Source organism: Schistocerca nitens, chromosome 1, assembly GCF_023898315.1.
Source record: "Schistocerca nitens isolate TAMUIC-IGC-003100 chromosome 1, iqSchNite1.1, whole genome shotgun sequence".
NCBI classification, from domain to species: Eukaryota; Metazoa; Arthropoda; class Insecta; order Orthoptera; family Acrididae; genus Schistocerca; species Schistocerca nitens.
In genome coordinates, this window is record NC_064614.1 from 161,815,326 (window position 1) to 161,838,789 (window position 23,464).

At 40.0% G+C, this 23,464-nt stretch overlaps 1 protein-coding gene across 1 annotated transcript in view; it reads left to right on the forward strand.

Annotated features, from left to right (window-relative positions):
- The first annotated feature begins 3,306 nt into the window (after window positions 1–3,306).
- Window positions 3,307–23,464, forward strand: part of LOC126244214 (dynactin subunit 4) — a 40,627-nt gene continuing 20,469 nt past the window's right edge. Inside the window, exons 1-4 of the mRNA XM_049948219.1 lie at window positions 3,307–3,547; window positions 3,658–3,907; window positions 12,314–12,637; window positions 15,975–16,158. Of these exons, the coding sequence (XP_049804176.1) occupies window positions 3,419–3,547; window positions 3,658–3,907; window positions 12,314–12,637; window positions 15,975–16,158 (887 nt within the window). The 5' untranslated portion in view covers window positions 3,307–3,418. The remainder of the gene's footprint in view (window positions 3,548–3,657; window positions 3,908–12,313; window positions 12,638–15,974; window positions 16,159–23,464) is intronic.

The following is a 23,464-nucleotide window of genomic DNA, read 5'->3' on the forward strand; positions in this document are numbered from 1 at the left end:
CTACTTATAACTCCCAAGGAGATGACGAATGTAAAATTAGAGAGATTCGAGCGCGTACGGAGGGTTTCAGACAGTCGTTCTTCCCGCGAACCATACGCGACTGGAACAGAAAAGGGAGGTAATGACCGTGGCACGTAAAGTGCCTTACGCCACACACCGTTGGGTGGTTTGCGGAGTATAAATGTAGATGTAGATGTAGAACATTATCTGAATTCTCCGTCAGTACTAGGCAGAACACAATAATAATGTTAAAAAGGAAAAACACTTCCCAATGTTCTGCAAAATTATGATTAATTGGTCAAGAATCGGCTTTATTCTTCTCAGGCCATCTTCAGGTGACCAAATAAATGTAATCTGTAGAACAATTAGAAGTATCTTTCCTTTTTAATATCACTTACTCTGGTCCAAAAGGCATCCATTTTTCAGGAACACACATTTTCAATGAACTGATGCACATGTGTGTGTGTGTGCATGTGTGTGTGTGTGTGTGTGTGTGTGTGTGTGTGTTACTTCTAATAATAATGCAAATATTAGTACAGTCTGTCTGCTGTACCAATTCAGTGTAGTAGTGCCATAACTGTAAATAAATGTTGTACAATGATTCTTCTCTTCAGTGTTTACTATCTCACAGATGAAAAATAGGTTTAAAATTTTTTTACTCATTCCACATCCATGAAGATCATTCCACTTGCGATCTGTCAAAGATACATAGCATACTCATATTTGTTTTTCATTGTAAATGTTTATTGTGCATTCTTGTTCATCTGACATCTTCTACATCCTGAGGGATCTTCTCACTATGAATTCATTGTAACATGAAGTATATCTAATATAATCTAAACTAATCTAAACATCCATGCTCAACAAGTTGCAGACAGGCAACCATATTGCCATCCAGCATTGTATGCCTGAATTGCTTGTGTGATTTATCAGCTTGCCTGGTATTTCCATGTGATCAGTGACTGTTCACTGCACTGGCCACACATGCGCCATCTCCCAAGCGATGGATCACTAAATGCCTTCTCTGAAAACTACCTAGAACAGATAGCTAGAAACCCAACTCATGATGAAAACATATTGAATCTCATGATATAAAACAGACCTGATGTCTTTGAAAATGTCCACATCGAAACTGGTGTCAGTGACCGCAGCACGGTTGTGGCAATAATGGCTAACAAAACACAAATGACAACTAAACCATGAAGACAGATATACAAGTTCAGTAAACTAGATATTAAAATCAGTAGTGTCAAAGCTCAATGACGCACTTGAAACTTCAGCAGGAGCATGCAGAGGAACTATGGCTCAAGTTTATAAGAATATTGACCTCACACTGGATAGGCATGTACCCAGTAGAACAGTTCATAACTGGAGGGAATCTTCATGGTATACAGTCACTATAAAGAAACTTCTAAGGAAACGGATATTACTTCATAATCAGTGTAAAACAAAGTATAGGGCTATAGACAGGGAGATGGTGAATGAAACTTGTTTGGCTGTCAAGAAAGCAATGTGTGATGCCTTCAATGACCCCAGCAGAATATTATCAAATGATCTTTCACAGAACCAAATGAAATTCTGGTCATATGTAAAGGCTGTTAGTGGCGCCACAGTCAGTGTTCAGCTCTTAGTGATGAGACAGGAACTGAAACTGAGGGCAGCAAAGCAAAAGCTGAAGCGTTTAACTCTACTTTTAAGTGTTTCTTTACAAAGAAAAACACAGGAGAATTGCCCCAATGTAATCCTCATACCACTGAAAAGATGACTGAAATAAGTATTAGTGTCAGTGGTGTTGAGAAAAAGCTGAAATCGTTAAAATTTAACACAGCTGCAGGGCCTGATGGAATCCCTGTCAAGTTCTATACTGAATTTGAGTTAGCCCTTCTTCTAACTCTGATCTATCGTAGATCCTTAGATTTGAAAAACGGTGTCCAGTTCTTGGAAAAAAGCACGGGTCACACGTATCTACAAGAAGGGTAGTAGAAGTGATTAACAAAGCTACCATACAATATCCTTTAGATTAATTTGTTGTATAATCTTAGAACATATTCTGAGCTCAAAGATAATGAGGTGCCTTGAGCAGAATAACTCCTCAATGCTAACCAGTGTAGATTCCGAAAACATCGATCATGTGAAACCCAACTCTCACTTTTTTCACGTCGTACTGAAAGATTTGGATCAGTCAGCTAAATGCTACACTTCTTGATTTCTGAAAAAACATTTGACTCAGTACCACACTTACACGTATTGTCAAAAGACGATCATATGGGATATCAAGCGAAATTTGTGACTGGATTGCGGACTTTTTGGAGTAAGGATGCAGCATCTTATCTTGAGTGGAGAGTCATTGTCAAATGGAGAAGTAACTTCGGGTGTGCCCTAGGGAAGTGTGCTGGGACCCTTGCTGTTCGTGTTGTATAATAATGACCTTGCAGACAATGTTAATAGCAAAAACAGGCTTATTGCAGATGATGCAGTTATCTATAATGAAGTACTACCTGGAGGAATTGGAAAATTATCCAGCCAGATCTTGACAAGACTTCAAAGTGGTGCAAAGACTGGCAACTTGCTTTAAATGTTCGGAAATGTAAAATTGTGTACTTCATTAAATGAAAAAAACGTAGTATCCTTTGACTACAATATCAGTGAGTAACTGTTGGAAGCGGCCAACTCATAAAAATACTTTGTAGGGATACGAAATGGAATGATGACATAGGTTCAGCTGTGGATGAAGCAGGTGGTCGACTTCGGTTAATTGGTAGACTACTGGGGACATGTAATCAGTCTACAAAGGAGATTGCTTACAAATCACTCATGCGACCTGTCCTAGAATATTGCTCAAGTGTGTGGGACCCATACCAAATAGGTCTAACAGAAGATACTGAACCTATTCAGAGAAGGGCAGCATGAATCGTGACAGATTTGTTTAATTCGTGGGAGAGTGTCACAAGGTACTGAGGGAAATGAACTGGAAAGCTCCTGAAGAAAATATCGCGAGAAAGTCTATTAACAGCGTGTCAAGAAGAGGCTTTAAATGATGACTCCAAGTATATACTGCAATCCCCTACGTATCGCTCACATAGGGATCGTGAGACTAAGATGAGAATAATTGCTGTACTTACAGAGGCATTCAAACAGTCATTCTTCCCGCGCTCCTTACGTGAATAGGAAGAAATTTTTATAGCTGGTACAATGGGACGTTCCCTCTGCCATGCACCTCACGGTGGTCTGCAGAGTGTAGATGTAGATCCGTCGCTCGTGTGTAAGGCGCTTAGGGGAAGTGGCATAACTTTCCGGTACGTCGGTGTGATAAACTTTGTATCGGCTTACGGGAGTAACTGTCAATGTGTTTATTTCAAATAATGACAAAATGCCAGAAGATACGTAAATAGCCTGAACATTGTTTTCCCTTGGAAACATGGCTTTCATTCATCTCCCAGAGATAGTTCGTTATGCTTGCACTTGTGGTTCGTTGAAACCAATTTCGAGGATATACTTTTGCAGGCACTGTCTGAAAGTAAGATGTGGATACTGTGTTCTACACGAGGTAAAACTTTTGAAAGATCGCCTAATGCTTCTTGATGACAGTGTGTTCACTAAAAGAGATTGATTTATTCACTTCGCGCATTTGAATATTACTCGTTCATTCTTTTACAGGTGGATTCCCATTACTGTGCTCATTGCCTTGAGAACATCCCTTCAGCAGAAGCGAGACTTAAAAAACAGAAATGTGCCAGTTGTTTTGATTGCCCTAGTTGCCTAAACACACTGTCTACACGAACAACGGTGCAGACGACTCATAATCCAGATGACCCGTCCAAGACAGTTACGCGTAAAGCATATTATTTGTCTTGCGGCTGCTGTCGTTGGACTTCAAGGGATGTGGGACTAGCCGACCAAACTGTCGGTATGAGACACAATCTGCATGCCTGAAGTTTTATATGGTGTTTTATCTCATTACATTCGAAAATGGCAATTGTTATATCACCAGAAAACTAATTATTGTACTACTCTTAACAATGGAAAATCCAGGATGGAGTGTAACGATATTATGAAAAGGAAAGCTGCTACTCACCATATAGCGGAGATGCCGGGGATAGGCACAACAAAAAGACACAATTAACGCTTTCGGCCGTTGGCCTTCGTCAACAACACACACACACGTCTCGTGTGTGCTAGTTGCGTTTGCGTGTGCCTGTGTGTGTTGGCGAAGGCCAAGGGCCGAAAGCTTTAAATGTGAGAGTCCTTTTATTGTGCCTTTCTGGGACTCAGCATCTCCGCTATATGGTGAGTAGCAACGTGCTTTTCATAATATTATTGTAAAACTCTTAAAAAGAGTTGGTGGCTGTTATGTTGTACAGTGAATCAGGATGAACAAATTTAATCACTTATAAGAAAATAACATTTATGAAGAAATTATGTATTATTCTACAGTGTCAGTTTTGATAGGAAATAAGTCACTTTTCCAAACCACATCTGTTTGCACATAAAATATTGTAATTGTACTACTAGTAAAACTCCAATTGAACACATTTAGGTTATCATAATTTACCTTGATACCTGCATGTACACAATTATGGGCTCGAGTTTGATACTGGAGTCCCTCGAAGTCATGGTAGTGGTGACAGATACATCTGTAGTGTAGCCTGAGGTCAAGATAAGGTTGAAAGGTAATAATTTGGTTGTTAGTTGGCAATCCAACGTGAATGCTGAAGGAAGGTTGTGGTAACAGATTCACCTGTAGTGTAGGCTAATGTGTATATTTGCGAAATATTTAACCCACTTTTCGTCATTAAAATTTCAAGATAAATTCAGAAAACATATATTCATTAATGGACAAGGTTCTGAAGAGTATTTTATGCACATTTATCGAACATAAATTACAAAAAATGCAAGGGGGAGGTGGGTTCCAACACATAACTTACCCACTTATGCAACATTATGATTCATATGTATTATGGGAGGGTCAGAAGGAATATTCAGTACTAGTCTTTGGCTTTGCCGTTTAATGTAATAGCTGCTGTGACATCACCTTTTGGTGTGTATTCTTACAGATTGGTTGTTAGTTGAATGTCCAAGCAAGATACCTGGTTGTGGTGACAGATTGGTCTCTAGCTTAGTCCATTACAGTCATCATGTTGTTTACGGCATTTGTCGCATGTTTCCTAAATCACTGGTCAAAGCCAAGGTACCTCGTTATCTGTTATAAAATTGTGCCTGTGATTCATCCATGGTGGTAAAGCATGTGGGCATAGCAGGTTAAGAAGATACCAATGGTGAGAAAAAGAGGAAAGGTAGATAACTGTGTTGAATTAATCATGAGGGAAAAATATTGGCAGTTCCATTTCATATATAGACAAAGGCCCACATTGTGCAAAGATAGGTGGACTGCTGTAAATTATGGGGAAGCACATTTCAGTTAAGACCTTTCCACATTTTGGTGGATACTGCTTGGCCTGCAGCATTCTTCAGTTCTGTAAGGGAAAGATTTTTTCCACTATGTTAATGGAGATTGCAGCTACTGGCTGGGTACATTTCACCACAATCTGGAAAAGCTTCAAGAAAAATCAGATAATGGGGCATGCATATGCACTACTACATAAAAAATGGAAATGAATGAACATTGCTACATGTTTGCAGCCAAACAAAATATGTCTGAAGTAGTTTGTTGTGCTTGCTCCCTATAGGGGAGCTGTGTAGTGGATATTGTCTATCTACAAGTAAAAATCTTCGTTTTCTGTGAATGTTGACAACAGAAGCTTTGGTGAACGTATCATGAGTAATGGACAAAAAATGTGTCACAGGATATATAAAATATGGAAAGAGTGAGATAGTGAATAATGTGAGCCAGTGGTGTATTCTTCGACCAGGGTACTCAGTTATAAGACTCATAGTTTATGTGCAATGGATGTTTATAATATGCATCAAAATACTCATTTAGACTTGTCCATTATCTAATTCACGTATTCTGATTTTATTTTCCAGTTTAAGTTTTTACAACAAAAAGTGTGTTTAATACAGCAAAATATGGAGCAAAGGCCAAAGTCTAGATCAGGGCCAGTGGCAGTAAGGTGACTCATAACTACAGCTCATAGGTTGACAACATGCCAGTATTGCATAACCAGTGGGATGGTTCTTTATCATAACCAATGAGAGGCAAGAAGAGGGGTAATGTATTTCTAGTCCCACTACCTTTTAACTGGACACCTGCCTGTTATCTTCAGGTGAGCCATCGAATGGCTCACCTGAAGATGACTGGCAAGTGTCCGGTTGAAATATTGTGTAGTGAAATTTATGATGACCGGCTGCAATCTCAAAATCCCTTTGAATGTTTAATTTACTGGGAAGTTTTTAAATTTTACACAAGATGTATCTGTAAAATAAAGTTAGTAGTGTTCTGCTGGAAACGCACGTCAGTAAAACAGCTAGGCATAATGTTGCAAAGCAAAACAAAATTTAATGAAAATGTAATGATCAAAGTAGGGAAGGCAGATGGTCAACTTCAGTTTATTGGGAGAATTTGAGAGAAGTGTGGTTCATCTGTAAAGGAGACCACATATTGGACACTAGTGTGATCCATTATTAAATACTCATTAATGTTTGGGGTCCACTCCAGGTTGGATTAAAGGAAGACATGGAAGCAATTTGGAGGCAGGCTGCTAGATTGATTACCAGTAGGTTCAAACAACATACAAGTATTATGGAGATGCTTTGGGAACTCAAATGGGAATTACTGGAGGAGAGGCGATGTTCTTTTCGAGTAGCAATATTGGGGAAATTGGGAGTACTGACATTTGAGGCTAACTGAAGAATGATTCTATTGCTGCCAATGTACATTTCGTGTAAGAACCATGAAGATAGGACTGAAGACATTAGGGTTGTACGGAGGCATATGGACAGTAGTTTTCCCCTTTGCTCTGTTTCCGAATGAAACAGGAAAGGAAGTGGCCAGTAGTGGGACAGGGTACCTCCCTTCACGCACCATACGGTTGCTTGCAGAGCATAGATGCAGACGAAGGCCTTGAAATCCTCCCAAGATGGAGAAAATCAAAGAGGGCTGATCTGTAGGGTTACATAGAGATTGGGGGAGGGGGGTGGGGCAGTTTTGTGATAACTGCACAGTTGGGGATCATTCCAATATAGAGCTCTTTCCTAAGATCTGAATTCTGGTATGTATCAGTGTTATCCATCATCAAAAACAGAAGATAGTAAATGTAGTAAAATAGCATTTTCTGAACGAGTCACAGAAACTGAAATTGGAAAAATCCCAAATGTACAACTTTTCTTTGTTCATACAGATTAGAAATTAACTGAAAACATTCTGAAATAGCTGAAGAAACTTAAGTGCAGCTTTTGTACATCTACATATGTAGTTTATAAACCACTGTAAAGTGCATGATAGAGATTACTTACCATTGAACCACGTCAGGATTTATTCCTGTGCTGTTCGCATATGGAGTGCTTGAAGAATGACTGTTTAAATGTTTCTTAGCACAGTATTATTAATCTAACCTTGTTTTCACAGTTCTTACAGGAGTCGTATGTTGGAGGGTGCATTATATTCCTAGATTATTTATTTAATACTGATTCTTGAAGTTTTCTAAGTATACCTTCACAGTATAATTAACACCTATTCTCGAGCATCTTCCAATTCATTCTTTACAGCATTCCCATGGTGGTCTGCCATGAGTCAGGAAAACTTGTCACTGTTGGTACTGTCTTTCTTCATTATCCTCTATTAGTCCTGTTTGGTATGAATTCCACACACATTTGAGCAATATTATAAGATGTGACACCCAGGTGTTTCATAAGCAATTTCCTTTGTAGGCTGGTTGAATTTCCCCAGTATCGTACCTGATGAACCGAAGTCTGCCTCCATCCTTACCTATGGCTGAGCCTATTTTATCATTTCTTTTTATGGTCACTGATTGAAGATATGAGTCATCGATATTTTAGTCACTGGATACAACTTTTTTTGCATTTTACATTTCTTTGCATTTAAAGCAAATCCTAATCTTTATACCGGGGGACAAGAAAGGAGCCTCCACGAAGAGTATGTCAATGCAATACACATACTCGGGCGTCCCCTGGGCGGTTGTATACCAGCTGATCCTTTCACTCCAGAAGCAACATGACAATCCTACAGAAAAGGACCTTATCAGGCCCAGCACTGACGATTATCTCTGTAAATATTGAAGGCCTGTCTGCTTGCAAAGAACGTCTACTACAAGACCTCTGTCAGAAAGAGAAATGTGATGTCCTGTGTCTACAAGAAACTCACAGAGATAGCACACTCAAAAGACCCAAGATAAACGGCATGTGACTAGTAGCTGAAAGGCTACACCGACAGTATGGCAGCGCAATCTTTACCAGGCCAAACATACAGATCCTTTCAAGCAGTATAAACGACATCAATGATACTGAAGTGCTAACCATTGAACTTAGTGACTGCACTGTTACATCAGTGTACAAACCACCAACTGTGGACTTTTCCAGCTCCAACGTAAACAATTTTAATAAAGGCAGAATTAATTTTGTAATCGGTGATTTCAACAGCCACAGTACGCAGTGGGGCTACCAAGAAGACGACGACAATGGCACGGCTGTGATCTGCTGGGCCAAGCTAAACAACCTAAAACTGATACATGACAATAAACTGCCTGCTTCCTACAACAGTGGCAGATGGGGGAGAGGTTATAACCCAGACCTCATCTTCGTTAGCCATCAAGTAACGTCCCAATGCTCAAAAGGAGTTTGCTCACCAATACCAAACACCCAGCACCGTCCAGTAATGTGCCAGATCACATCTGTTGTTAAACCCCATAGCGTACCTTTTCGCCGTAGGTACAATTTTAAGAAAGCAGAATGGTCAACCTTTCAAAACCTCATGGAAGATTCTGTAAACAACCTACCACCTGAACCAAGATTCTATGACAATTTCGTGAAGGCTGTGCAGTGGTGTGCCAAGCAATCAATCCCTAGAGGATGCAGAAGCAATTATGTTGAAGGTCTTACGCCAGAATTAGAGGATCAGTTGCAGCAATACCTGACACTGTTTGACGCAAACCCTCTATCCGCGGAAACTATCACTGCGGGCGATCAGCTAACCGAGTCACTAGCTAAAACCAGGAGAGAGAAATGGCTGAGGACAATAGAGGAATTGGACATGAAAAGGAGCAGTCAGAAAGCCTGGACACTCCTGAAACGTCTCAACAATGACCCGACTTTCTCTCCAGGACATGCTCCCGTCACAGCCGACCAAATAGCCCACCAGCTTCTCAAGAGTGGGAAACCCGACACCAAAATCAGGAAGTCGGAGACCAAAATAGACAGGATTGAACACCAAGAAAATTCAACTCTGGTCACCCCTCTCACAATGACAGATCTGGACAAAGCCATAGCGAAATGCGAGCTAAGGAAGGCCCCGGGCCTGGACGGGATTTTTGTTGAACAGATTAAACACTTTGGTCCCAACGTTAAACAATGGCTACTGAAACTGTTTAACAATTGCATGGAAACAGGTCAGATTCCCACAATCTGGAGGAAGGCTAAAGTTATTGCCATTTTAAAACCAGGCAAAAATGCCGATGACCCCAGAAATTTCCGACCCGTATCACTTCTCTGCCATATCTTTAAAATCTTTGAAAGAATACTCCAGCATCGCCTCTCCAGTGCCATAGAACCCTACCTAATCCCCCAACAAGCAGGTTTCCGCCCAGGGAAAAGCACTGCATCTCAGGTAATTAACCTCACGCAGCTGATTAAAGACGGCTATGAGAACCGGAAAATAACCGGTGTCGCCTTTATAGACTTGACAGCTGCATATGACACCGTCAACTTACGTCTGCTAATGAAGAAGCTGTATGCCATTACCAGGGACTTTAAATTCACATCCACAGTTAGAAGTCTGTTAGAGAACCGTAGGTTCTCTGTGGAATTCCAAGGGATGCATAGCAGGTGGCGGGCCCAGAAAAATGGTCTCCCTCAGGGCAGCGTACTGGCACCCTTACTTTTTAACATATACACCAACGATCAACCACTGCCAGCTGGTACGGAAAACTACATCTACGCCGATGACCGTGCTATGGCCGTACAGGGTGACTCCTTTGAGGATGTTGAGACAAAGCTCATGGATGCGCTAGACATACTCTGTCAGTACTACGCCGACAATCAACTCAAGCCGAACCCTAGCAAAACACAAGTTTGCGCCTTCCATCTCCGTAACAAGCAGGCATCCCGTAAGCTGCGTGTCTTCTAGAAGGACACACTCCTCGAACACTGCGTTAACCCCAAATACCTAGGAGTAACTCTAGACAGGGCTCTGACGTATAAACAGCACTGTATTAACACCAAAATGAAGGTGAGCGGCAGAAATAATATTCTTCGGAAAATAACGAACTCCTCCTGGAGTGCAAAGCCAGAGGTAGTGAGGACCACAGCACTAGCAGTTTGCTTCCCAGCAGGCAAATATGCAAGCAGTGTCTGGTACAACTCTACCCACGCTAAACAGGTCGACATTGCTCTGAACGAGACCTGCAGGCTCGTCACTGGATGTCTGAAACCGACGCCAACAAACAAGCTCTACCATCTTGCTGGGATTGCACCTCCTGCAGTGCGAAGAGAAGCGGCAGCCTATAGTGAAAGAGCGAGGGCTGAGATGGCAGAGAGCCACCCCCTCCACAAAACTCAACCAGCCACCAAACGCTTGAAATCTAGACGCAGTTTTCTCAGAGCAACCGAAGATTTTAGCGACCAACCTGGGTCTAGGGTGGAGAGATGGAAGCGGTCAGGAGAAGGGCACTGGATGGAACCAAAGGAAGAATTGGCACCAGGTTACGATGAGGACTGGGTGGTCTGGAGATCACTAAACAGGCTACGCACCAACACTGCACGGTCAAGAGATAACCTTCTGAAGTGGGGATATCCTACTACATCTAATCTCTGCGACTGTGGAGAGGTGCAGACGACCCAGCACATGTATAACTGCCCTGAATGTCCTTCACACTGCACTTTAGAGGATCTGATGTTGGCAACCCCAAATGCTGTCGACGTAGCCCGCTTATGGGCCAAATGCCTATAACATTTTGTTTCTGTGCACACATATTTGTATATATGCCCAAACTCTTTGTCTTTAAATATGTCTGCTTGTGTCTGTATATGTGTGGATGGATATGTGTGTGTGTGTGCGCGAGTGTATACCCGTCCTTTTTTCCCCCTAAGGTAAGTCTTTCCGCTCCCGGGATTGGAATGACTCCTTACCCTCTCCCTTAAAACCCACATCCTTTCGTCTTTCCCTCTCCTTCCCTCTTTCCTGATGAGGTAACAGTTTGTTGCGAAAGCTTGAATTTTGTGTGTATGTTTGTGTTTGTTTGTGTGTCTATCGACCTGCCAGTGCTTTCGTTTGGTAAGTCACATCATCTTTGTTTTTAGACATATTTGTATATATATTTTCATATGCCTGTAATTAATTTTTTTTCTGTGTGCTATTCATTTTTTTATATTCCTGTATCCATGGTGCTTCTGACACGAATAAAAAAAAATCTTTATACCACTTTAAAATCCTGTCATGATCTGACTATATAATTGTGCAGGCCTTTTTTTTTTTTTTCTTCAGATAATACTTCAGTAAAGATAATTGCATCATCTGCAAAAATTCTGATGGTACTATTAATATTGTATGTCAGGTGATATAATACACAAACACGAGTCGCAGTACACTTCCATTTGTCACTTCTGAAGTTACTTCAATTTCTGCCAATGATTCTCCATCCAAAATAACATTCTTCTGTCTCCGTACCAAGAAATCCTCAGTCTAGGTGCAGCTTGGTACCACTTATGATCTAACTTGTGTTGTTGAACCTTGGGAAGGTACTGAAAGTCAAGAAATATTGAATGTGTTTTTTGTCTTTAGTATTCCTGTATTTATTTTGATCTCTGCATACTATTTTAATAAACTTTAGGCTTGACCTTTTGGTTGTTTCTTTGCTCATTGTATTAGTTTGTTGACAGTCTGGTTTGGACCTGGGTGTTTGAGTTTTGATTTCCACTTTTGGCTTTCCGATATTCTATCTGTCTGTGCATTTACCTCTCTCTTCTGCCCTGAAAATTTATTTCTCTCTTTGGGCTATAACACTACCCTTTTTTTTTTTTTTTTTTTTTTTTTTTTTTTTTTTTTTTTTTTTTTTTTTTTTTTTTACTACAGTACTTCCATTCAGAATTACTTTTCACAGCTTCATTTGTGTTTTCATACATTTCAGAAACAGCTACTATTTATGAAGTAAAAATTTACTATTTTGAGTTACTTTTGTTGCAGCTAGTGGAGCATGGCCTGAGAAGGAGAATGTATTTGCACCTCGTGTGAATGCTCTCTTGGAATACTACAAAGCTCTTGCTTTAAGAGAAAAACAAGAAAAAGAGCGCAAGAAGTTTACTCCCAGGAGGAGTTATCTTGTACTAGAAAAGTATGCCCTGTCAAATGTCGGAGCCCGTAAGAGAGTGGGGTTAAGTTCGCTTGGCAGCTCATTGCCCCTGAAAGATGATCCATCGAAGTTTCCATCTTTGGAAAGGGCAGTGGCAACTGAAGACGTTGATGACTTGCCTGCCGATATCTTTGAAAAACCTTTAGATCTGACTAAGAGTAAGTTGGGAAAAACTTAATTATATTACTGAGTTAGTTTTTTGTGTCATTTGAATGGAAATGTTATGTTCTATTCAAAATAGAAAGGTGAAAATAATTTAATATTAATAGAGTTGATTTCCATTTCTACATTAATTTTCACTCAAAAACTGCAATGATTTTGTCATAAAAATTTATCGTATTTAGTTTGTGTGAACTTCAATACACTCTTTAAAAGATGTACAAGCCTCTGATCTAAAGTTTATCCAGTGTTTTGAGATGTTTGGGAGTTGAGCCATTGGTAACTGTCCAAAGCAGAATTTTGTTCTACAGTTTGTAATCTTGTAAGCGAGGGTTTAGTTCTATATGTTTGAAAAAAGCATACTTTCTTCTTAAAAATTTCAGAAAATTATTAATTTATAGTAAATATAATGAGTTTAAGTAGTTATTTGAGAATTTGAATAGAGATTAACTCAAGTCAATTTCGGTGTGTGCAATTCATAGTTCATAAAGATTTGACAAAAGTGTGATATTCTAAAGCTAACGTATTTTCACAAATTGGTTAGGCCTACTTTCTCTCTCTGTTTTTATAATACCTAAAACATTTTTTGCTGTAAAGGTAGCAGCTTACTAAATATATTTACCAGAATTTCCCATTACCAGCTTGTGGTAGTGCTCTGCATTATATTCTAGGTTTGAATCCATTCATGATTCTGATGGGCTTTTTTTGCAGGCTGCAGTACTAATAGCTGCCTTTGAGTTACCCCAGAATATAATGACATATTTAAAATGAGAATGAAATTAGGTATAATAAGCACTTCTTACTGTTAGCTCACTACAACAGAGTTTAAATTTGCAAAGTAGGTGGCATCTTTTTCTTAATTTTGCTTTAACATTTTCTATACTTATCCATTTTAAAAGGATTTGTAACCACAAGCCTAAAAATTTAGTTTCCGTGCTGTTACCAGCTGGTTCATTGTTCTTAGATAAATGTGGGAATTATGGGTCATTGTTATGAAATTGTGAAATTTTATTGAGGTAACTTCTTATTGTTTATTAATAGCTTTTTATTCTGCACAAAGTTGCTAAGTTGTGTTTACTGATTGTTGCAGTAGTTCATTACTTTTCCCTTTTATCAGGATTGTGGTATCATCAGCAAATGCTAGCATTACAATCACCCACATTTTAGTTAATGTATAGTTGGAAGAGAAGGGATCTCATTACTGACTTTTGAGGCACACCATATTTAATAAATTATATCCTGATAAGTATTCTATTAGGTTCTTTCAGGTTTTCTCTGACAGTTATAACTTCTTTCACATATGGTAATGTTCATTAATGTGAAAAATGCCTTGTTGCTCTGCCATTTGAAGTCCACATTAAGCTGTAGGGTCCCCTATAATTGGCTGTGTATGTCATTTCGAAGGTCGAAGGAAGACAGTAGCAATCACCTCCAGTTGGACAATGCCTAGTAATGTACTCTGGCTTCCAAACAAACCTTCAGGTTGGTGGTAGCTTCACCTTTCTGTAATATGCTTACTGCCTGCTCATGATAATTTGGGTAGGAGCAGATCCAACTGATGCACAGGTCTTGAATGCCATACTGTTAAAGTTTTATGAGCCAACAAATCAAAGTCCTTTGATAGGCCAAGAAATATTCTTGTTTCCTATTTACTGTTTGTAAGGTGTAGTATACATTTAACGCACTCATAAATGGCAGTTATTGATGACCTATTTCTGAATCTGTGTTGTTCACAACATATTGTTTAATGTCTATATCTATATCTACAAACATTCTCCGCAAGCCACCATATGTTGCATGGCAGAGGATATCCTGTACCACTACTAGTTATTTCCTTATCTGCTTCATTCACAAATAGAGTGAGGCAAAAACAACTGTCTTGGTACGAGCCCTAATCTCTCTAATCTTATCTTTACGGTCCTTATGCGAAATGTATGTTGGTGGAAGTAGAATTGTTCTGCAGTCAGCCTCAAATGCCTATTCTCTAAATTTTCTCAATAATGCTCCTCAAAAAGAATGTCACCTTCCTTCCAGTGATTCCCGTTTGAATTCCTGAAGCATCTTCATAACACTTGTGCGTTGTTTGAACCTATTGGTAATAAATCTAGCAGCCTGCCTCTGAATTGCTTTGATGCCTTCCTTTAATCCGACCTGGTGCGAATCCCAAACAGTTGAATAGTACATAACAATGCATCACATTAGTGTCGTACATGCAGTCTCCTTTACAGATGAACAATACTTTCCTAAAATTATCCCAGTTGACCAGTCACCTTCCCTACTATAGTCCTTATATGCTCATTCCAATATGTATTGCTTTGCAACATTATGCCTAGATATTTAATTGACGTAACTGTCAAGCAGCACACTACTAGTACAGTATTTGAACATTATTGGTTTGTATTTTTTACTCATCTGCATCAACTTACATTTTTCTGTGTATAGAGCTTTCATCGAAAGATTTTCTCTGAGAGGAAGAGAAAATTGCAGTGGGTCTTAAGTTATTTACATTATCCCTTTCAATTTTCCTGTAAATAGCATTTACACTGGCATTTCCAGCATGTATGGTACAGTGCCTACTTGGAACGAGCACATAAGTGTGTCTGTGGATCAGTTAATTTGCATTTCTTCTTTAAGATTATTGCAGAAAGACCATAAAGACCAGCAGAGCTTTTTTAGTCAATTCATTGCTTTTGCTGTTTCATCTCGTGTGACGATGCTGATTGACATTGATTATTTGCTTATTTTATATTTGTTTGGCGGAGTATACTTTTTTCTGTTTGGTTTAATCATATTATGTATATTACTACTAAAAAGGTAGTTAAATGGTTTTGCTGCATGTAAAGGGGTCCACTGTCATCTGAACTGTATCTGGTGCAGTTGAGTTTTTTGCTTGTCATCAGCTAAAATTACAGTTCCTTAATCATCCTTTAAAATCATAGGAAGGTTATTCTTGGAAGTTAGAAACAAGAGCAGACCCACCACTGACCAGTTTGGAACACCCATTCTGTTCCCCTATTCTGAGGGCATGTAATGATCACATGCAACATGCATTACTTCATATCCTGAATAATTTAGCATTTACTTATATAAGATGACATAAAATATATAATTATGGCAGTCACTGTTGTCAATATTTTATTGTGAGAGAATCTACAACTGAGTAGATGTTTAAAATTTGTTTATTTTGCCATCTTAGTTATAAATTTAAGACAGCAAAATAAATGATAAATTTTAAATTAGCTAAGTCCTTTAAATATATGCTGTTTCTAGCATTTTTAAGCTGATGGATGAGATATATATCTGATTGAAGTTACATACTATTTTTTTTGCTTTCAGTTACAACACTAACACAGAGGCTTGCTCAGCCAGAGTTTCAGCCTACGAAGGTATCACAGTTGTATCCAGCACACAAACAGCTCCTTATCAAGCGCTCTCAAAGATGCCGGAGTTGCGAACATAATGTCAGCAAGCCAGAATATAACCCAGCTTCAATAAAGTTCAAGATTCAGCTGTCTGCATAGTAAGTTCTTATGTTAAAAATAGTGCTGTAACAAACAGGAATGTCAAGGCATGACGATAATCGTGAGTCTTTTATCATATCATGGATCTGTTCAGTATGTAAATACTCTTTTGTAAGGTTTCAGATGTTTGATAAGAAAGCAAACTCTTAAACAGAAATGCAGTTGATTTGAGATCTCTGTAAGTTTATAAATGGTCTGAATTCTTCTTAATGGTTTGGTGGGTACCTGATGTATGTCTGAAATATTGGTAAATCTGCTACAAGGGTGTGTGGTACATCTAAACTAGCTGGTTATTAGAGTTTCCAGATCACAGATAGACTAGAATTTTAAGATTGAATTAAGCATCGTACAAAATGATGAATGTATTACATTCTGTTGTGTTCATACATTATGTGAGGTGGCTGGATACACCTCGAACACTCCAAACAATGAATAAATGACCGAAATATCAACTCATTTATTTACAGTATGTACAGCCTGGTAAAATTAACATTCCTTTATGTCACTGGTTATATGTTGCACATTGTTTCAGAAATAGTTCTGTATAGTCATTGAATATTAATAATGTCGTACAATGTTCGTAGTTGTACTCCCACTGTGAGTTTTCCAGTGTGAAACTCGATATGTAGTGTCTTAAAAAGACATTTGGATGGATAAATTTGCATTCTGTGAGTAGAAGTTAACACAGCATACTTTGGTGATCCTCGTAGTGCCATGCATAGGAATGCGGACGGCCCTCTAGACACTACTGTGTAACACCTTGAAAAAGTGAGACCTTTATCGGTGTACACTTCGGAGCTATACACACAACTAAATATTGCAAATACATATCCCAGTACATACGACTGCTGTTACTGTAACAAATCAACATAGTAGAGATTGTCCTATGCATTCCTTATGTCTGAGGATGGAACGGGCTTGTGTGTAATTTCCAGATACGAAGTATGACATAATTTTTTCATCAAATCTGATACAAAACTTGGGCCCTGATCCATAACTAAGGTATGAGGTACCCCTAACTTAAGTGTCCAGTTGTTAACTAAAGCCTGGGCTACTATACTAGCCTGCTGCGAAGGAATCATGACATCACTAACAGCCTTGAAAAATGATCTATAACTGCCAGCACATGTTTTTCCAGCAGGTGTTCTATTAAGAGGCCCTAAAACATAAAGTCCAATCATTTGAAAAGGTTTAAATGCCTCTGTGGTGTTTTCAAAGGGATGTTTTGATGACTAAGATCGGCTCTTTGTGCAGAAGGCACTCAATCCCTTTCGTATTGCTCAATGTCACGTTTTCTTGTTCTACACAAGAATCTTTCCACTACTTGTCTGTCTGTTGTTCAGCACCCTCCATGACCTGAGAACATGTGGTCATGCACTTGATTCAGTACTGCATCCTTGAATGCCTTCAGAACCACTACGCGCGACCCGTATTTCATCATTCTGCAGAGCAAGCCCTCGTGCGTCACGAATTGTGATTGTGACCTGATTGCCTGACAGTCTTTGTTGGTTGCTTGTGTTCTCTGCCACTCTGTTAAACTTTTGCCTAGCACATGCGCTGCAGCTTTCCTATGTAACATACCTGCATTTTTGTGCTTTCTAACCAGTTTCTGAACTATCTCATAATCATACTCACTGGAGTTTGAATGGCCATCTTGTTAACGTACTTGATGGGTCTGTCAGCCCCAACAGCCATTTTAATGAAGTATGTTCCATGACAACCTTAAACTTTCAGCCGTATAAATGGCAACAAAAGTACACTATTCCACATATCATTACCAACATTTTTTTTTCTTTATTGGAGTAGTTACACTCCACTTTGTTCAGTTGCCTTGAAGCATACTCTGCTGGGTGTTCCTGCCCATTGATATTCTGATCAAAATACAACTAACACCCCCATTGTTAGTGTCTCCTAAATTCTTTCTTAAAATACAAAAAAGCTAGTACCTGATCAGAGACCAGTGCTGCCTTCAAAGTCTCAAGCAGAGCTTGACATCATGGTGACCACTGGACTTTCACTACGTTCCTCCTCAATTAGTTTGAGAGTTTCCTGATCTGCGCAATTTTTTTTATGAATTTGCAATAGTAATTGCATAACCCTAGGAATGACTGAAGTTGTTTTGTGTTTGTGGCCCTGCAAAATTGTGGATTGCCTCTGTTAGGCAAAGATTAATCACTTTTCCTGCTAATCACTCTCCCATTGTAGTTTACCCACATGCACAAAATGGCACTTGCCTGTGCTAAGTGTCAGATGTGGAGGTAGCCTGTCGAATACGTCTTCCTTTCACAGCCTATGGCATCTCCTTTGGAATACAGTGATGTCCTCCAAATATAACATGCAAGTATTTTGCTTTCAATTGCACAGAACTCCATCTAATACTCTTTGGACCATACCAGGTGCATTTTTTTGCCCAAATTATATTTATTTGTACTGGTAATGCCCCCATGGGACAGTGAAAGCAGTCAGTGTACAAGATTTCACAACAAACTAAATGAAAATACATTGCTATAATTCACAAGTTGCAAATACTTTTAACAATCACTTTTTAAATGTAACAGCAAAAAAAGGATTAAATGGTTTATTTGAAGAAGCAAGAGGATATACTAAAAATGTCATTCCACAAAACTTTCAGCAACTAGCAATAGCACCAACATGCCTCACTGAAATTAATAGAATTCTAAAAAAGGAAAGCCCATGTGGAGTTGATAACTTATTGATATATGCAGTGCACTACTGGCACAGGGCATTTTTCCAGACAGGTTAAGATATGAAGTTGTTAACCTCTTTATAAGAAAAATGACAAGACAAACTTAAACAGTTATAATCCAGTTTCCATACTGATATCATTTCTCAGAATATTTGAAACCGTAATGTGCTCAAGGGTAGTCACTCAGTTGAGTGGAAACAATTTACTTAGTGTATTACAGTTTAGATTCCAGAGGGGTGGTTCAAATGAGAATGCTAAGTATACATTCACTCACCAAATAATATGAGCTTGAAGTAATAAAATATCACCAGTTGGTATTTTCTTATCTTTCCAAGACGTTTGGTTGTGTAGATCATGTTACTCTCTCGGAAAAACTCAAGTTTTATGGAAATGATGGCTTTTTACACAGCTGGTTTGACTCATACTTAACAAACAGAATGCAAAAGGTTGTGCTGGATATTTCAAACAACATCAAGTGGATAGAAAATTTTAGTGACTGAGGAGAAATCACAAAAGGAGACCCATGGGATTCAGTTTTGGGTCCATTCCTATTTCTTATCTGTGTGATTGGCCTTCAACAGTAAGAATAGGTACTTTTTGCAGATAATACTAGTGTTGTAATAAATTGCAGTAGAAAGCAATGAGAGCAATGGTACATAATATTTTCCAAAGAATTATAAAATGGTTCTCTGAAAATGGTCTCTCCCTAAATTTTAGAAAACAGTTCTATTCAGTTCTGTACAAACAGTAGACAAAGCACGTGAGCAGGAGTCAGTAAATAGGATGCTCCAAATTTTTGGGTGTACATACTAATGAAAACTTGAACTACAAAGAGCATATTAATAAGCTTCTCAAAGAATTAAGTTCAGCTGCTTTTGCTCTTTGTATAATTGCTAATCTTGGAAATAGACAAATCAACTACCTGACATATTTTGCATATTTCCAACCAATAATGTCTTATGGAGTCGTTTCCTGAGGTCACTATGTAGAAAGGAAGGTTTACTGCACAAAAGAAAGCAGTAAGAATAACATGTGGTGTACCCACGGATGTCATGTAGGTGGCTCTTCAAGGAGCTAGGCATTTTAATTGCTGTCACAGTACATATATTCACAAATGAACGTCAGCACAAATAATCCATCGCAGCTTGAGAACAAAGTGATGTCCATGCCTACAACACTAGAGGGAAAAGTGACCTTTATCACTATTGTTAAAGTTGTCAGTGACTCAGAAAGGAATCCAATCTTCAGCAACAAAGATTTTAGATTATTTGCCCAATAAAATGTGTGACAGATATCAAAGCAAGTTTTAAATCATACTTAAAATCATTTCTCCTGGGCAACCTCTTCTATTCCATTGACAAATTTCTACTTAAAACCAGGTAGCTAGTAAAAAAAGGTTTTTAAGTGGAGTTGCATGATTAGGACTAAAATAATAATGCATTAATTAACGTAAACACTAATTCTGTGTGTGTGTGTGTGTGTGTGTGTGTGTGTGTGTGTGTGTGTGTGTGTGTGTGTGTGTGTGTTTTTTTTCTCCTTCGAGCTGCCCATCTAAATCTGCATACCTGCCCAGCAAAATGCTTTACTGCTCTGCTTACACCTCATTGATGCTCCCTTTATGTGGAAAGTTTGTCACCAATTGTGATGAAGTGCCTGAGCCTGTATAGTTGGTGTAAAACTGCAATATGAGTGTGGAGAGTTCTGTGGGCACCAAAGATCAAGTTCCTACGTTTATCAACAACTATGATGATGTTTATTTATTATTATTATTATTAATATTTATTATTATTGCTGACCCTAGTCCAAGTTGACTGATACATTATTCACCCTTGTAACTGTATACATTCTTTCTTTAATTTTCAATGTATCATGCTCTTTCATAATAGAATTACTCTTTCTAGTTACAACAATGGAAAATCCTGAATTGAATAACAATAGTATTATGAAAAGGATAGACTGCCACTCACTGTACAGAGGAGATGTTAGTCACAGATAGATACAACAAAAAGATTTCTATACATTTAAGGTTTTGGCCAAAAAGACCTTCTTATATACACTCCTGGAAATGGAAAAAAGAACACATTGACACCGGTGTGTCAGACCCACCATACTTGCTCCGGACACTGCGAGAGGGCTGTACAAGCAATGATCACACGCACGGCACAGCGGACACACAGGAACCGCGGTGTTGGCCGTCGAATGGCGCTAGCTGCGCAGCATTTGTGCACCGCCGCCGTCAGTGTCAGCCAGTTTGCCGTGGCATACGGAGCTCCATCGCAGTCTTTAACACTGGTAGCATGCCGCGACAGCGTGGACGTGAACCGTATGTGCAGTTGACGGACTTTGAGCGAGGGCGTATAGTGGGCATGCGGGAGGCCGGGTGGACGTACCGCCGAATTGCTCAACACGTGGGGCATGAGGTCTCCACAGTACATCGATGTTGTCACCAGTGGTCGGCGGAAGGTGCACATGCCCGTCGACCTGGGACCGGACCGCAGCGACGCACGGATGCACGCCAAGACCGTAGGATCCTACGCACCGCCACTTCCCAGTAAATTAGGGACACTGTTGCTCCTGGGGTATCGGCAAGGACCATTCGCAACCGTCTCCATGAAGCTGGGCTACGGTCCCGCACACCGTTAGGCCGTCTTCCGCTCACGCCCCAACATCGTGCAGCCCGCCTCCAGTGGTGTCGCGACAGGCGTGAATGGAGGGACGAATGGAGACGTGTCGTCTTCAGCGATGAGAGTCACTTCTGCCTTGGTGCTAATGATGGTCGTATGCGTGTTTGGCGCCGTGCAGGTGAGCGCCACAATCAGGACTGCATACGACCGAGGCACCAGGGCCAACACCCGGCATCATGGTGTGGGGAGCGATCTCCTACACTGGCCGTACACCACTGGTGATCGTCGAGGGAACACTGAATAGTGCACGGTACATCCAAACCGTCATCGAACCCATCGTTCTACCATTCCTAGACCGGCAAGGGAACTTGCTGTTCCAACAGGACAATGCACGTCCGCATGTATCCCGTGCCACCCAACGTGCTCTAGAAGGTGTAAGTCAACTACCCTGGCCAGCAAGATCTCCGGATCTGTCCCCCATTGAGCATGTTTGGGACTGGATGAAGCGTCGTCTCACGCGGTCTGCACGTCCAGCACGAACGCTGGTCCAACTGAGGCGCCAGGTGGAAATGGCATGGCAAGCCGTTCCACAGGACTACATCCAGCATCTCTACGATCGTCTCCATGGGAGAATAGCAGCCTGCATTGCTGCGAAAGGTGGATATAAACTGTACTAGTGCCGACATTGTGCATGCTCTGTTGCCTGTGTCTATGTGCCTGTGGTTCTGTCAGTGTGATCATGTGATGTATCTGACCCCAGGAATGTGTCAATAAAGTTTCCCCTTCCTGGGACAATGAATTCACGGTGTTCTTATTTCAATTTCCAGGAGTGTAGTAAGAAATGCACAACATTCTGATATGTCCCACAAAACGTTTACCAGGTATACCAATTAAACAGTTTTATTTGCAATGCAAGAAGTTAACTCACTGCTTTATGATGGACACAATAGCTGACTTCTGAAGCACAAAAATAAAAGCTCTCTTGACCAAGTGAATGTTCAAATAATCTGAGTTCCAAAAAGTAACAATCACAAGTTGAATCCCTTTAAAGTCCATAGGAATGAATTTTGTAATATTGGCATTAAGTGCGACACTTGTCTAGTGTAGGAGTTGTAGCAAAACAGAATACCGTGAACTCTCCACTCGGTGGTGTCCCATTTTGCCAGTTCCATTTCATGATGATGATGATGTTGGTGATGACGAAGATTAGAAGAGTTGATCATGGTAGCACATTATCGGAGGTCTTTCCAGTGCTGCTGGTTGCACTATAACTGCTGGCTGCCATCACAGTATGGCCCTAAATAGTCGTCCTGCAGAGTGATACTTCTGTTTGATTGGCTGAAACTTGCATTTCAGCCGAAGCAGGAAATAGATCGGTCTGAGTGCGCTGATCAGGGGTGCGCATGCACCTTGCGGTTGCTGCTGCTCCAGCTATTAGTGTTGCCCTTTGTTAACCTGCTAGCACGCAGGCTGGTTTGAATTTCCACCTTACACAGACTGGAATACCGTCACCATGATTGATGCGCTTGTTGCACTTGTCGCCATAGCATATTCACACAATCACAACTCCCACACACATGACCACTGTCTTTGCCCACTGAGCCACTGGTCTAGCCTTAGTGGCCAGGGGCACTGAGCATTATGTAGGAGTTATGCTTTCATAAATGTGTGTGTGTTTTCTAGTTTAGAAGAAGGCCTTTTGGGTGAAAGCTTAAATGTATAGCAGTCTTTTTGTTGCACTTGTTGGTGACTCAACATCTCCTCTATATGTTGAGGAGCAATCTATCCTTTTCATAATATTGTCTTTCCAGTCCCAAATGTTTTTGTCTTCACCCCTATGAGAATTTTGCTACCTTCATTTCTTTCCCACCCCCAGTCATTTCCCCTCCCTCGTTGTATCAAATCGGAATTTCAAATGGGAGTATCTTATTGTTAAATAGAAACCCAGCAAAATGGAGCATTTTCACTTCCTTT